General features: G+C 43.1%; 1 protein-coding gene across 1 annotated transcript in view; it reads right to left on the bottom strand.

Moving 5' to 3' along the window:
• The window catches only part of CACNG1 (calcium voltage-gated channel auxiliary subunit gamma 1), a 30,347-nt gene extending 25,904 nt beyond the window's left edge, over positions 1 to 4,443 (bottom strand). Inside the window, exon 1 of the mRNA XM_081181564.1 lies at positions 4,078 to 4,443. Within this exon, the coding sequence (XP_081037690.1) occupies positions 4,078 to 4,321 (244 nt within the window). The 5' untranslated portion in view covers positions 4,322 to 4,443. The remainder of the gene's footprint in view (positions 1 to 4,077) is intronic.
• Positions 4,444 to 17,187: the final 12,744 nt, after the last annotated feature.

Genomic DNA, 17,187 nt, shown 5'->3' with positions numbered 1-17,187 from the left:
CAGCCTGCGCATGCACAGACACGCGTGCTTTGAATGCATGCAAAAAGTTTGTTTCTTGGGGCCCTTTCACGAAAGCAGGTTATAAAAAGCAATAAATAATAAACCCACCAATAAATTTCATATGATGAATGCCACAACATTTCAAAGGAGAGTGTGCCTTGGATCTATACATTTTGCCAGAATTATAAACATCTCGCATTGATAGGATGTGCGTTACCTGCCTCCCAAGGCAATGCAAACCGTGGTCAGAATTACTGAACGAAACAAGATGATAGGTACTCTGTGTAATGATGGTTACCGTATTTTTCGCTCTATAATATGCACCAGACTACAAGACGCGCCTAGTTTTTGGAGGAGGAAAACAAGAAAAATATATTCTGAATCTGAGAAGCCAGAACAGCAAGAGGGATCGCTGCGCAGTGAAAGCAGCAATCCCTCTTGCTGTTCTGGCTTCTGGGATAGCTGCGCAGCCTGCATTCGCCCCATAAGACGCACACACATTTCCCCTTACTTTTTAGGAGGGAAAAAGTGAGTCTTATAGAGCAAAAAATACGGTATTTTACTGAAAGGCTAACATATCAATGTCTATGGCTGGGCTCCAAAGAAGGCAGGCAGGCAGGCAGACAGGCAGGGCAGAGAGAGCAGCGTGGCGATCCCTGCCAGAGTTTTGCTTCTTGTTTTTGTCACAGCTATCTCCGCAAGGTGCTGTTCAGTTTCAAAAGGAGCATTGGATCACATGTTCCAGCTTTCAAGAGGCTATGTAAAGGCCTGCATCTACGTTGTCATGGCCCTGAGCAAAACACTTTACAATCCCTGATGCAGAAGGAAGACAGAGCTTTGGCACCTTTTATAGTTGTGTAGGAGAGGGAGTCTTGGCAGGTGTAGCAGCTTGTGATGCATGGGTAAAAGATACACACACCTGCTGAAATAATCTTTCCTACACTTCCATGAAAGGAAAAGGAAGCTTTTCCTTGCATGCCATTGCCTTGCCCAGTGCTTGAAAATCCCACTTCCTGATGCACTCCCAAATCTCTAGGCTTCTCTTTTCACAATATTTTCCCATAGCATGGTATCGTTTCCCATCATGCACAGACTGCCACAGGGGCAATGCTTCCTTGGCCCCTGTTTCCAGAAACCATAGCATCTATATTCATTCTGCTTTGACACTGCTGCTCAGATGCAGCTGAACATTAGAGAGCCCTTCATTCCTTCCAGGCAGCGAATTGAGAAAATGAATTCACAAAGGCACAAAGGGAGTGGAAGCCTTATTTATCAATGGCATTTGTATGTTGCCCAGTTCTCTGGGTGACTTACAATGAATAATAATAAAAAAGTAAAGTAAAACATAAAACTTTTAGAATGGCGAGGGGGTACATAAACGCAACAAGATGGAATTCACCATAACCCCATAATTTAAAAGCAAAAGCAGAGGTTGCAAGTTATTTACAATGTGTGGGTGGCTAGGAAGTTGCTGAAAAGACCACTGAAGTATGGCTAGGTGAGCTTCCCTGGCAAGGCTGTTCCAACAATAACCAACAAAACCACTTAATTAATTGAGAACTTAATTCAGTGAGGACACCCAGAGCAGGGCTTTCAAAGAGGATATTTAAACTTCTACCTACAGGAGAAGGAGGTCTTTCGGGTAACCTGGTATCAAACTATTAATGGCAGGAGTGGGGAACACTTTTGGCCCAGTGAGCTAGATATTTATCTCTGCACCCCACCTCATGGGCCAAATTTGACATGTGGGCAGTACCTTGATGTCAGGTGATTGGCCTGTCAAAGTTTGCAGCTGATGTCCAATCCTGCTTTCTTTGGGGACTCCATATCTACTTGCCCAACATATGATGTCAGGGGTGGAATAGGTGGACATAGTTTGGAGAAAATGGCCTCAGAAGCAAAATTGGTGGACCAAGTTTGGACTGTGGAGTGGAGGTTCCCTACCTGTGCTTTAGAGCTGGGTTTCCCAAACATGGATCTTCAGCGGTTTTTGGACTACAGTTCCCATCATCCCTGACCACTGGTCCTGCTAGCTAGGGAAGATGGGAGCTGTAGTCCAAGAACCGCTGGAGACCCAAGTTTAGGAAACCCTTCTTTAGAGGAAGCACAACTCCCATCTAGAAGAGGCTGAACATTGTTCACCTGGGTGGGTAAAGCATCAACCTGGATTGAGTCTTGGTTTGTTGGTCCTCATCCAGTCCATTACCACACTCATGCACAGCCATACCTTGTGAAAAAGAGATAAGAATGGGTGACCTCCATGCACTGGTGACACCTAGGCTAAGTCTCTGGATGACTTCTCCCTCTGGTTGCATATAGATGCTAAACAGAAAGAATAGGACGTAGCAACTGCCAAAGGGTTGAGCAGTGATCTCCCAGGATCATCTTCTGGAAATGGCTACCTGAGTAGGAGTGGAATCACTGTCAAACAGTGCTTCCCACCCCTCTCCAGAAGGGGATACCAGGGCAGATGATGTTAAAAGCAACTGAGAGCTCCAGGAGAACTAACAGAACTGCATGCCCGTGTTTTCTTTCAACAAAAGTCATTCAGTAAAGGGTCCAATGCCAGCCTCGAAACCTATATGAAACGGCTCCATCCTTTACATAAGCCAAATATAAAAGATTCAGACAGAGCCCACACAACAAAGGAATGCAACAAAGGAAACGGCCTTGGTCCGGTATATCTGAAGGAGCGTCTCCTCCCCCATCGTTTTACCCGGACACTGAGGTCCAGCACCGAGGGCCTTCTGGCAGTTCCCTCACTGCGAGAAGCCAAGTTACAGGGAACCAGGCAGAGGGCCTTCTCGGTAGTGGCGCCTTCCCTGTGGAACACCCTCCCACCAGATGTCAAAGAGAACAACAACTACCAGGCTTTTAGAAGACATCTGAAGGCAGCCCTGTTTCGGGAAGCTTTTAATGTTTGATGTATTATAGTATTTTAATATTCTTTTGGAAGCCGCCCAGAGTGGCTGGGGAGGCCTAGCCGGATGGGCGGGGTATAAATAATAAATTATTATTATTATTATTATTATTATTATTATTATTATTATTATTCAGACACCAGCTTCTACATACGACCACACAACATTTCTATGCATGTAACCACTGAACATGTGTAGAAACTATTCAGAACATGGACAAATGCATGTGGGAGCAGGGAGAAGAGGCTGCTGCTGTAATTCCCTCTTCCACATGAATGCATTGACCAAGCTTGTTGTCCGTCTTGAGAAGGCAAGTCAAGAGTAGCAATATATGAACTTTTTATTTCTTTAACAAAATGTGCATACCACTTGCTGGTTCTAAAACCTCTAAGCGGTTTCCAAAAAATTCAAAACATTAAAGTCATCACTAAAAGTTGATGGCTATACTACTGTTTATGTTTTGCATCCATGATGCTCTCTACTATCATGCATTCAGAAGCATGTATGGAGTTCACTGCAATTATTTCCAGCGATGCGGTTAAGTTTTGCTTGTTAAATTGAATGGTTATCCTGCGGTGAAATGATCCATGGCTTATGGTCCTGTGTTTTCCTGCTATGTAATCAAACTTATTGATGTTAACTTCTAAGTATAGGTTAACTTTGTACCTTTGACATCGTTCTTCGACTCCTGTGCTGGGTTTGATATACTGGAGTTTTTACAGGGACCAAGCCCTTGTTATAATCTTTTGAATAAGGATTTATGCCAGCTCTGTAAGACTAGATTCACTGAACTCATACTACCAAAGAACCAGGAGAAAATATCTCTCATCTTCTGCCTCCCCTGCAATTTGTTTGTTTGTTTGTTTAATAAAATTTATACACCGCTAGATTGTAAATAACCTCAAAGAGGTTTACAAAAATAAAGGCTAGTTGATGAGCATGGGAGTAAGGATTTATACAATATATGCCAAAGCAGCAGACTGAATTTTAAGGAAGGATGAAGAAAACGACTGGGCTAATTTGGAAAGAAAAGAGGTGGTTCTGATTCCATTTTCCCAGAACGCTGTTTAACTTTCTAAAACGTATCTGGCTCGATGTTGTAATATAGTCTACAATGCTTTGTCAAGGTGGTTATTTAGTGAACAGAGACACATACCTCCTGGCAGGCTTATTGGCCCACAACCCTTCTCCTTGTCCGTCTCATTTTCTTTCATGAAGATCCGCTTTGTACAGATCCGCCATAGTCCAAAGTGAGCCGCCTCGCAAGTAGCATTGTACTCCTCCACCTTAGGACTCAGCACAGCCCAGTGATCTGTCACCACGGCTGTAAACATTAAAGCGATGCCTATCAAAATAATAGCAAAAGTCACCCGGACTTTGCAAGTCTTGCCTTCAGCCATGCTTGGAAAACCTATGCCTAGATGCTTAGTTAATGCTATTGCTACTGCTTACTTCTGGATGGTCAGCTGCCAGTGGCAAGGAAGACTGTGAGTTATATCTGAGGAGTGTTCCAAAGTCTTGGTGTCTGAAAGCATTTTGAAATGTCAGCCCTGCGATGCCAAAGTGGAGCAACTTGGGGGCTGGGAAAGACAGGCTGCCAGCCATACCTACAGCTGTTGAGATATATCAGGGGGTTAGATGACTAGACTGGCTGGTGTGAGTGAGGCTTCTATTAATGCACAGAATGAGTGAAGTAAGTGGCTCTGCTCAGGTTACGGCCCCATGCCTGCTGGGATTTGTGTTGCGAATTCCACAGGCTGACTTGAAGCTGACTTGTGCAATGAATAGTCACCTCTGTAGCTTTGTGCCAGGATGACGCATACACTCTGTGCTAATGTATTACTACTACTACTAAGATTTATATCATATAATGCTTCTCAGTCAATTTAATTCATATTCAACACTAGGAACCTGCATTCAAATGTTGGACTCTTGCGTGTTTTGTGTGTGTGAGTGGACTAATTTTTGTGAAGTTTTTTGTGCTTCTGGTATTCCTAGGGAGCAGCAGTGTGTCATGAAAGACACTGGAAATCCCCTAACTGCTGCAAGTCCTCATAGCTCCGTTGCCCTTTCCCAAGACGTGCAAAATGTGGGGTTGTACTCAGGCCCTGCCCGCCCTACTCAGGTCTCCTTCTCTTTAGGGGTTGCAACAAATGTCAGTCATGTGGCAATCCAGCCTTAAAATCCATCTTCATGCTCCCTTAGCTTCCAGTTCTTCAAAGAAGAAGTAGAATGAATTAATAAAAACCAGCCAACCTAGCAGTTGGAAAGCACGTCAAAGTGCAAGTAGATAAATAGGTACCACTCCGGCGGGAAGGTAAACGGCGTTTCCGTGCGCTGCTCTGGTTTCGCCAGAAGCGGCATAGTCATGCTGGCCACATGACCCAGAAAAACTGTCTGCAGACAAACGCCGGCTCCCTTGGCCTATAGAGCGAGATGAGCGTGCAATCCCAGTCGTTCGCGACTGGACTTAACTGTCAGGGGTCCTTTACCTTTTTAAGGAAATGCATAAGAGGAATCAGGTAGCATAGATACAATTACCTCCTAAAGTTACAGTCAGTGTCCTGAAGGAATTGCTTGGGTGATCCAACCCACACCTTCTTAAGACCCTGAGGGGAGGCAGTAGAGGAGAAGCCCAAACCAGAGAGTGCATATCATTCATGAGAAAACTCTATTGTCCGATAGTTTGTACTCTTTTGTTTGTTTTAGTAGTACAAATTGTAAACTGCCTTAGATGAAAGGTGGTATATAAATGTAGTAACTAAGTAAGTAAGTAAGTAAATGAAATACAGTGGTACTTTGGGTTACATACGCTTCAGGTTACAGACTCTGCTAACCCAGAAATAGTGCTTCAGGTTAAGAACTTTGCCTCAGGATGAGAACAGAAATCATGCTCCGGCAGCGTGGCGGCAGCAGGAGGCCCCATTGGCTAAAGTGGTGCTTCAGGTTAAGAACAGTTTCAGGTTAAGAACGGACCTCCGGAACGAATTAAGTACTTAACCTGAGGTACCACTGTATATAATTATCACCAGAATTAAACATCAAATAAGCCAGTTAATTTCCATCTCCATCTAGTGCAGGAGAACTAGTAACGGGGGGGGGGGGACGGGACGGGACGGGACAGGACGGGACCCCACCATTCCCACACCACCAAGACTGCTGTAGAAAGCAACAATGCCTATGACTCAGCTCTTTCATTTCAGTTGGATTATGCTTTCAGTACACATAAGAAAGCATGAAGTGTTGGCTGAGGTGACTGTGATTTTAGATAAAAGGAAGGAAAAGGTACAAAGAAGAAGAAAAAGCTTAATCGCAGCAAGCGTATCTCCCCCCCACATCTCACTCACAGAAAAGATGTCACGCAAATTGTGAGAAATTGCCTTGATGATCTAAGAGCTTCCCCCAAGACAGGGAAAACTGTTCCCATTTCATAACTCAAACTCCTGCTATGAGTCACAAGGTGGGCTCTGTGTGGGGTGGAAAATAGATATCCCATGCGAGTTCATTAATAAAAGAATTGGTTGGATTCCTAGATCCAAGGTGTGGGGCTAAACACATTCTGCAGTAAGAGAGCCCCAACAGAGCTTTAAAATTACAAAATATGTAGTGACAGTGAAGCATGGGAATTATAAGCTTTTAAATAAAAACCTTTTATATTCTGTTTCGTCTGCTTACAGCACTTTCCCTTTTTATCTCTCTCGCAGTGAACAGACCATGTCATTAGTAAGGTAAAATGCTTTACTTACAAACTCCAAAGGTCAGATTCATGTGTTATTCCATGCAGCAGCCAAAAGAACACAGGCAGAAATATTGGGCTTACAAAATACAGAAAAATGTTTCTGAACGTGTGGTCTGGGCTTGAAGTGATCAAGCCCAGACATGTTGCTAGGTCAGCTTCACCTGCTGGAAGAGAATGAGCAAATGAAGCTTCACTTCCTTCTTCCCTGGAGGTGAGAGGGTATGACCTGAGTCTAGGAATACCATGCTGTGGTCTTAAACCCTTCATGCATTAACTAGCCCTAAGCTTGCTAGTTATATTTGACTGCAATTTCCCATACTCTGTCTTGGAAAGGCATTCTTGCCCTACTTAGGGTGGTAGCTTTCCCTCTTACAACACCCAGTATGCTCTCAGAAGTCGTTCTTAAATCAAAAAATGTCACGCAGGAGGCATGAGATATGCTAGAATGATTATATCAACAGAAAACTTTAGCTGATGAGCAGAGATTAAGAGAACATCTCTGGGGTAGGGTGTGGAGGCCAAGAAGGGATGTTTGTATTTTCCAGTTGTACCAAAGGTAATAATGTGCTTGCTCAAAATATTTGTTTATATTCCCAAACTGTGTAAAATAGCTCATTACAAATTGTTCAGTAATACATTTTAACTTATTCCAGAAGGAATCACCTGGAGTTTTGTAACAAACAGTAAGGGGTATACACTCTGCAAGTTTCCTAGGTACAGTTTTGGGGGGAAACTGGTTTAAAGACAGAGTTTCATTCATGTGTGAGATTATCCAAACAGGTTTTAATCTGATGCTTTAGTTGTGAGCTGTTGGCATTTGTGATTTTTCCTTCATTACTGAAGCCACAAAGACTTAATAAAAATTCCCGTAGGACAACTCAATGGGTGGATTTTGCTGACTCTAGACTATGACTGATTTGAAAACAATTAAATCATTTTAAGAGCTGGACCATAAAGAAGGCTGATTGCCGAATAATTGATGCTTTTGAACTATGGTGCTGGAGGAGACTCTGGAGAGTCCCATAGACTGCAAGAAGATCAAACCTATCCATTCTGAAGGAAGTCAGCCCTGAGTGCTCACTAGAAGGACAGATCCTGAAGCTGAGGCTCCAATACTTTGGCCACCTCATGAGAAGAGAAGACTCCCTGGAAAAGACCCTGATGTTAAGAAAGATTGAGGGCACAAGGAGAAGGGGACGATAGAGGACGAGATGGTTGGACAGTGTTCTTGAAGCTAGCAGCATGTGTTTGACCAAACTGGGGGAGGCAGTGGAAGACAGGAGTGCCTGGCGTGCTCTGGTCCATGGGGTCACGAAGAGTCGGACACGACTAAACGACTAAACAACAACAACAAATCATTTCCACACTGACCAGATTGGCCTGCAACAATTGAGAGATTTCCACGTTCTTTTGGTTTACTGACTAGCATCATTTAGGGATATTTGTTTTGCCATGTGCTCCCTGTGACAAATCAGCTAATTGGCACTGTCATCTGTACTATGGGATTCATGTGACTCATGTATGGAATGTGTGCATTGGCCCATTCCCAGAAGTGCACATCTCTTTCTTGAAGTGAACTGTGTATCTCTCACTTGAGGTGATGGGTGGCCCTTCCAGACTGGATAAAGCCTGCCAAGTTGCAGGCAGATAGGTCCAGGGGCTTTTGTGTTGGGGATCTTCAAAAGCTGTTTTTGTAAAGGGGAAACATCTATAACCTTTTATTTATTTTTTTAAATTTTGGGGTAGAGCTGGATGAAATTTCCATGCAAGGTCACTCCTTCTGACAGCATGCATCCTGCCAAATTGCAGAAGGATAGCTAGAATGATTTTCTTACGAGGGCAGCCTGTACAGTTTTATGGGGTGTAAAAATCAATTGCTGAATCTGCCCTAGTGTTTCATGGGTAATTGGTCTGGAAATTGGAGGCATGAGAGAGGTGCCTCTGCATAAGAAACCTGCCAAATTGCAGACAAATAAGTCTAGGGATGTTTGTACCAGGCATATTTAAAGTTGATTTTGAGCTGAGGAGAACTAAAATGGATTCACTTGCTGGGTAAAACCATACCTTCTGTTTAGAGGTTTGACCAATAGATCTCTCCATCCAAACTCTACCCTTCCCATCTTGGTATCTTCCTTAACCTTAGAGACATATGTTTTGCTCTTGTAAAACTGCTTTTGTTCCCAAAACACAGGGATTGGAGGGCTTTGTAAATTCATTCCCTCTTATCACAAGCTAGAGCTGTCGGTTGCTCTGTCTTCCCCTGCACACTGCACTGCTTGTGCTTGGAGACACAATTTTGCTTTTAGTAGACACCTGTCTGCAGTATCTCTTTGATGTCTGACTCACCCAGGCGCCACAAAGCATTTCAGACTCCTGCTTTCACTTGTGTAGCCTTGTACAGACCCTGTTTCTTTTGGGGCAAGTATCAAATCCCTCCAAGACACTCAATCTTAGTTTAGGAGTCAGGATTTGTCCAAATCCAATGCGCAACACTGTTACACAGAGCAAAAAACCCACCTTCACTTTCTGCATTAGTGAAACTTGGTAAACACATGAAGCTTAGCACAAGGTGCCAGAAATATTTAGTTTTGTCTCTCTTTCTTCTTTCCACAGCATATTGTCTAAGGGTTAGCACAAGTTTGCAACTGAAGCAAGCCCCCTGTTTTTTAAAGGCACCTAAAAAGACAGCACCTTCACAATCTGTCAGAGCTTCACTTTTCTGACAGTGGTCCCAGCAGTGTTTCCTTTGACGAGGTTGAGTTGGCACATCTTTCATCAATCCTAATTTTCTAAAGATTAAATAATTTAGATATTTTCCATTCACACTTGGCTGAAATCTGATTTTCAGCTTGCCTGCCATTCCAGACAGGTTTGTTCAATATTTTAAGCCCTCTTGTTAAACTGAATGAGACTGGCTTCGTGGAACAACCAAGATTCTCCCCCGCTCTATAAAAAGAACCCCTGCAAACTCCTGCAAAAAGAACACTAAAAACAAAGAGGGTGAATGCACACATTGCTTTTGAGCCTTCTTTTTTTTTTTAAAAAAATAATATTTATTAAAAGTTTAAGAATTACAGAGAGAAGTAAAAAAGAAAAAGAAAAAGTAAACAATACAAATCAATACATTACAGTACATATATTTTTTAAAAAACCAAAAGACACAATACATCAAAACAAAAACAAAAGCAAAAACAATTAAAAACACATCCAATATTTCCATATCTTTATCTTTCATTAACTTGTTTCATCGACCTCCTCACACCTCCCTTTTTTGTGTTCTAGTTATTAATTATTTCAGCAAATCCTTTCCATCTTTCACTGTTTTCTGTCATTTAATTGTCTTAATTTATTTTAACCTTATCTTACCATTAAAACCCTAAAACTTATTTATACTTAACTCCTTATAACATTTCTACTAAAGCCGTATAATTTCATTCCAACATTTTTCTAACACTCATTAATTTTACAATATTTCTCTAAATAAATTTTTAAACTTTTTTCCAATCTTCTTCCACCGTCTCTTCTCCCTGGTCTCTGATTCTGTCAGTCCTTTCTATCAATTCCATATGGTCCATCAACCTGGTGATCTTCTATCCGAGGCTCTTAACTCTTTTCCATGTCCCTTCTGCAGATCTTCTTCATATTTATACATGTGCTTTACTTTATCTTCTGCTGATCTTGTTCTTAATTTCCTTCCTTTGGCACTGAGGAGTAGATCTCGGGGAAACTCCAACCTAACAATGTCTTTATTCCTTCTCGACAGGTCAGTCCATTCTCCATAGTCAGAACTAAAGTCCAAAAGATATTTCAGAGCGTATTTCAAAATCCCTCCAAAGCTAAAGGCCCCCACAACTCCAATCTCCCCCTGACCCAAATCCAGGTCCCAAAAGCCAGAACATCCCTGCATAAGGGGATCTATCCAACTTTCCTTCTCCATTCCGAGCGGGACTCCATTCCTCCAAATCTGGCTTTCTCTGGATTCAATCGTAAAAGGCAACAGCTTATGTTCATCAAATTGCCTCTGTAAGGCCGGGGCTCTCTCCACTTGAATTACTTGAGGTTCAAGAACAACTTTCTCCTTCATCTTCTCCACAGCTTGCCATGTCAAAACAGATTCCTGAATCAAATCCTGAGTTGTTTCTGTATAGGTATTCACTTTTTCTCCCAAATCAGTCATTTTTTGTCCCAAATTGTCAATTTTAATAATCATCACATCCGTCTTCTCATGAAGCTGTTCCAATAAAGCACTTGTCTTGCAAAATGCAATCACTAAGTCTTCTTCTGTCAACATTCTTGTCCAAGGTCAATCTCTGATTCTCACGGTCTTTAATCTCTACAGCTGGAAAATTCCCCAGCTCTACTCCTGCAACAGTTTCAAAAGCTCCCTCTAGGGGAAACAATTTCTATTTGTATCCGTCCTTTTAAACGCAGATCCAGCAATAAAGTTAGTTCGATTTTCAGTTACTTTTGCTCCTTTTTAAATGCAAAAGGAAACAATGGAAACAGTATATTTCTCTTATTTAACTATCTGTCAACATACGTTTTATTCACAGTCAATGAACTTTCCCAAAACGTCGATCTTACTGGCAGCCCGTTCCCAGGTTCAAAATGGTGGTAATTTATCTTTCTTCACTCTCCTGCAGGCTTAGGCGATCTAAAATTTCCCCCCTTCTCCTGCTTCCAAGGGGGGTTTAGTAATTTTAACCGATGGAGATTTAATCCTTTACAAAAGGCTTTCCAGACTTTAGTTTGCAACGTCTTTGCTTCAATCTATTTACAAAAGAGGAAGGCGGACTTCCTGTTTGAAACCTTCCCGTTTCGATGCCAAATTAAGATGTTTAAAGATCCAATTTTCCGTTCTACTCACGGGTAGTTGTTTAAAGTCCAATTGTCCACAGGAAAAAGTCAGCGCTCTCCGGCAACAGCAATGCGGCTTCACTCCGTGAAAGAAGCAGTCGATTCGAAGCACCGCGCCACTCACCCCACGTTGCTCCGGAACCCTGAAACCGGGTTTCCCCGGGAGTAGGGGAGGCGCAAAAGGTGCTAGCCGAATCCTACGTCCACAGGCTTCTCCCGCCTGTGGTTTTTAGTGGGACTCCGCCTCTCCGTGGCGGTCCAGACCCTGATTTCCACGGAGTGGATTCCTCCCAATCAGAGGAAATCCGCCATTGCCGGAGGCGCTAACCTGGAAGTGCTTTTGAGCCTTCTTAAATGGGGGTTTGAACCACAGCCCTTAACTATTGTTTCTCATTTGTCTCAAACATTTTTAACTATGTCCAATACAACCTTGTATAATAAATATATTGTTGTTGTTTAGTCGTTTAGTCGTGTCCGACTTCGTGACCCCATGGACCAGAGCACACCAGGCACTCCTGTCTTCCACTGCCTCCTGCAGTTTGGTCAAACTCATGCTGGTAGCTTCGAGAACACTGTCCAACCATCTCCTCCTCTGTCGTCCCCTTCTCCTTTCCCAACATCAGGGTCTTTTCCAGGGAGTCTTCTCTTCTCATGAGGTGGTCAAAGTATTGGAGCCTCAGCTTCAGGACCTGTCTTTCCAGTGAGCACTCAGGGCTGATTTCCTTCAGAATGGATAGGTTTGATCTTCTTGCAGTCCATGGGACTCTCAAGAGTCTCGTCCAGCATACTTGTCCCTTATCATTTGCTATGTTCATTAGCAGGTTATTTCCCCAAATTGTTAGATCTCTTACTGAACCAGTTGTTCAGTAGTGTATTTATTTACGAAAGAAACAAGTTTTCTCTGCAATAACAAAACCATGGAGATACCTTGTAATTTTGTTTTCTGCTGTAATTCCATTAGAGGAATGACACTAATTCTGCCACTATGGAGAAATCTATCAACCTACAGAGACCCTGGCTGCTCCAGCCTTCAAAGCCATGGATTCTGCATGTATTATAAAAATCAGAAAAATGTTTTAAGGGCATCAGAAGAGATACTGCTGGAGCCAGCTTCTCTTTCCTTGTTACCCAGATTTTTAACATTGTTCTAGTGAATCTTTTATCTACTTTATGCAGCCAATTAGACCTGCTTCTGAACAATGGAGATGTGATTTCCTAGGTGAATCCATCGGGCAATTTCTAGCTGAGTTTATTGGACGCCTTCATCCTTCAAGATGAAGTGAGCCAAATGGCATAGCTGGGGTGCCTCAAAATAAATCGCTAAGTTCGATATTCCCCATCCTTTATATATATATAAATAAGTATTCTATATCCATGATGGTCTTCAATGGGTACCAAGTTGTGTTGGAGTTTGCAAAGCCAAGCTGGAGACTAAGCCATTTTGATTGCACCATGGGGTCTTGAAAAGACCAGTTTCAAATATCAGAAGAACCCTAGCATAGTTTGGCAGCAGATACTCATTCCCATCACAGTCAGTGGGAATGGGAATGCCAGCTCTCAGAGGATTCCAGGAAACACTCTGTTTCAAGTATCTATTTCCTCCCCATAAGTATTTCAAATGAAAGAATGAACGACGGACAGATGCTTCATAAGGAATGCTGTCGCATAGTTTTTATTATGATCTCAGGAAATATGTAATACAGTGGTACCTCTGGTTACATACTTAATTTGTTCCGGAGATCCGCTCTTAACCTGAAACTGTTCTTAACCTGAAGCACCACTTTAGCTAATAGGGCCTCCCGCTGCCACCACACGATTTCTGTTCTCATCCTGAAGCAAAGTTCTTAACCCAAGGCACTATTTCTGGGTTAGTGGAGTCTGTAACCTGAAGCATATGTAACCCGAGGTACCACTGTAGTCCCTTTTCCACCCATCTGATTTCTATGTTGAAGAGTTCTAAACTTCTTAGCACTTTTCTTTTTGAGCAGAGGTTGGGTGAGCAGCCCAATTCCATCCTGTTTCTTAATATGAGCTCTACCCTGTCCTGTTTTGTGTGGATTTTTATTTTCAAGGAAGCATGAAAAGTCCAGATTACAATTGTGTACACTTGTGAAATTCGCATTTCTCCAGTGCTTTTCAATGCATATTTACATAAAAGTTCTAAGTGCAGAATGTTTCTTTTCCATGTGTGGGGGGCGGGGCGGGGAATGGTCCTGGCCTTTGCGACACAGCTAATGAAAATGATTTTTCCCCTGCCTCTTGCCATGCAAGTTCCTAGATTAATTTGACAGTTATATGTATTTTTGTGTTGTCCCTAGGCAAAATGTTTATTTGCTAGATATCTCAATTTGTAAATTGGGATTATAGTTTCTTTGGTTTGTTTTTTAGCCTATTTGCAGGGGCTTTTATTTGCCCAGTTCTTACGACCCTCTGCTGCTGTGTAACTTGCACTGTAGCCCCAAAACTCTGATCCCAATTAGCTCATGCCAGCGGCGTAGCGTGGGTTGTCAGCACCCGGGGCAAGGCAAGTAATTTGCGCCCCCTAACCCGTGGATTTGCGCCCCCTAACCCATGGATTTGCGCCCCCTAACCCTAACCCCCAGATGTTGCGCCCGGTGCGGCCGGCCCCCCCTGCACCCCCCACGCTACGCCACTGGCTCATGCTGCAAATGGGCCTTGCCCAGTTCCGCTGTGGTGACGTGCCAGTTCTACCAGGGCTTGGGTGAGCCTATATTATATCTCGCTTAGGCCTTTCTCTTGATGGCCATGAATGCATATACAATCTGTTGCCCCCTAGCTAAAAAAACTGATGTTTCCAGTGGCTGAACAGCCCCTTGCCTTTCGAGGCATAAAAATGGAATCATGTCAGATAAACACGGAGAGAGATTATGGCAGCTTACATTCCTGTTTTTTCTTTTTCTTAACTGCAGCTAAGAGTTTTCATGGAAGCTGAAGTGGAGGGTGGGGGGTGGGGGAACCCTAAAGGGAGTAGAGTCTGAAGCAGAACAAGAACGCATTAAAGATTTAATGATATTTCCTTTTGAACTAGCCTCTTGTTAAATTTTTCTAGACATCACTCGGTTTTATGAGCCACATTCCTGCTCATTCTGCTTTAACGGTCCTTGATGCTGGAAACGCTCAGGTTCCTCGCAAGTCAAGGCACACCAGTGTTAATGTGTGTTGCAATTGCAGGCACAGCGTGCCTGCTCTCAAGCAAGCTTTCAGCATTTGAAAAATAGGCTGCCAGTGAATCTGCTTTTAGTTTAATTACGTCTTACCAGTTACACCGTACGTTATTCCTTCCAGCTGTGGCTGGTGTCAGCGCCTTCTCCATTACCGGCAAACAATCATGCTAGCAGTTCCTGATCAGCTCTTGCAGTCTCAATGGGCTTGACTACATTATTTGGTATGGCAGAATGAGTGCCCCAAACAATGCAGGGACCCCGCCCAAGATTTCCTTCTGTATCGGAATAAATTACCTGGGGTATGTGTGAAATTAATTCAATTTCAGATGCACTGAGTTCTTTTAAGTGTTGCTTTCTGGGACTTCAATCCTTTTGGAATTAATGCAAACTGATGTAATACTGTGCTTTGTACTGCCGCAGTTCTAAGCCACAGAGTTCTAAGTAATTTTCTTCTTCTGCCAGTCTTTAGTGGGCATCACTTGTTATTAAAGTTAATAAATGTTTTCCCTCAAATGATGCATCTGCGTCGTGTATATAGTTAGGCAGCAAACTCCAGAGATTTCACCTCCATGGAAGACACAATTTTTAAATCGTATTTTTATTAAGTTTTCCAAAAATGTAATGCATACATTTTAATACATAGTAAAACATTTTTTCTTTGTTATTTTTGTTGACTTCCCACCCTCTTTTCCGCGGGGTTTATATTTCTCCTTCTGCTGCACCCTATCTGCTATCTCTTATAACAATACTACTATAATCTTTAAGTTCTCCTGTTGCTCATAGTTCCTGTATTCATCATAAAATAATATTTCATGGAAGAGACAATTGGTGTGAAGTGGGAAGGGGATTTATTTAATTTGTGGCCGCCATACTTCCATGTTCCTTGCTGAGCTGATAAGATGTGGCCTGTCACCTAGTCCTAACTATTCCCATTGTAATAAATGAAAATCTGCCCTTATTCCCTTATGGGGGACACAAGAGCCCTTTGTAGGCTCTCCATTTGTCGGAGAAGAGAACAGAGGCCAACCAGAGAATATTGAGAAGCAAAGCAGCTCGTAAGCCTGATCTTTATTGAACTGTTGCAACAGGGTGCCCCCTTCACACGCAGGAGAAGGAAGAGGACCCAGAACCCAGGTGTGCCCACCCTTATACAGACATTTTAAATTGCCCGCCCTGGAGTCCAAGACCACCCCCAGAAATATCATACATACATCACAGAAAGGGGTGGTCTACAACAGAAATCTGAGTGCGTTGTTTACCAGAAATCTGAGTGCGTTGTTTACCAGAAATCTGAGTGCGTTGTTTACCTCCTGTCTGGCGGGTTACCTGTTAATGCTTACTTGATTGGATACCCTGAGGAGCCTGGCCAGTCTTTTGTAATGATAAATACTTAGTTCCTGAGCCAGGTCACAGGCTCACCCTATTCATACACAGACATACCCTTAGGACAGGGTCTGTGAAGGAAAAGACAACGGGGAGGCTTTTCCATTTTCCTTCGACTTTGCAGAGAAAACATTTGGTCAGTTTGGGAGCCAAAATGGCTTCATGGCTGTTTTCCTGCACTGCTTCAGACATGTGGTTTATATATTTATGAACGTGTTTGCTTGGTACATTTATGAACATTTATTATATATATAAGACCTTAATTTTTTTATTTCACCATGATGCTGGTTTGTGGGGGAAGTCAGCATTCCTGCTGAGGCCACCTTGTCTGGAGGAGTTCAGGACTTCATGGCTGCCATGACAGCCATGGGGCTGTCCCAAGATGTCATCTGTCCTTCTACAGGTTTTCCACCAACTGTACCATTGTTCCACATGGAGCACCACCATCACATGTAAACTATGCGCTACCTGTCCACATTCCTGGTGGAGGCTCTCTGCTGTCGTTTGAAGACTGTTCTTGGGACAGCCATTTGTACAACAGGACGGTCCGTATATGAAAGATGGAAAGTGGAGAGCTTGCCTTTTCGAAAACAAGTTGCTTTCTTCTAGCCAGATCCTCAGTTTTTGCTTTTGTAACTCCTTGCATATTGCAGAGGCGGAGAGGGGGAGTGAGGGATGGAGATGGGGATGCCGGAAAGAGTGAGAAATGGACATGGCCCCATCCACTTTTGGCTTTGCTCCCGCTCCCCACTGCTAGCTTCTGCCCTACCCAAAAGACTTAATATGGCTCTCGAGGGAAAGAAAAGGTTCCCACCCTGTAACAGAAGCAAAAACAAACAAAACAACTTTACAGTGGTTGTTGTTGTTTAGTCGTTTAGTCATGTCCGACTCTTCGTGACCCCATGGACCAGAGCACGCCAGGCACTCCTGTCTTCCACTGCCTCCCCCAGTTTGGTCAGACTCATGCTGGTAGCTTCGAGAACACTGTCCAACCATCTCATCCTCTGTCATCCCCTTCTCCTTGTGCCCTCCATCTTTCCCAACATCAGGGTCTTTTCCAGGGAGTCTTCTCTTCTCATGAGGTGGCCAAAGTATTGGAGCC

This window comes from Podarcis bocagei (genome assembly GCF_964188305.1).
Source record: "Podarcis bocagei genome assembly, chromosome: 2".
Classification (NCBI taxonomy): domain Eukaryota; kingdom Metazoa; phylum Chordata; class Lepidosauria; order Squamata; family Lacertidae; genus Podarcis; species Podarcis bocagei.
The sequence above is the reverse complement of the archived record's forward strand: the minus strand, read 5'-3'. Positions and strand labels throughout refer to the sequence as shown.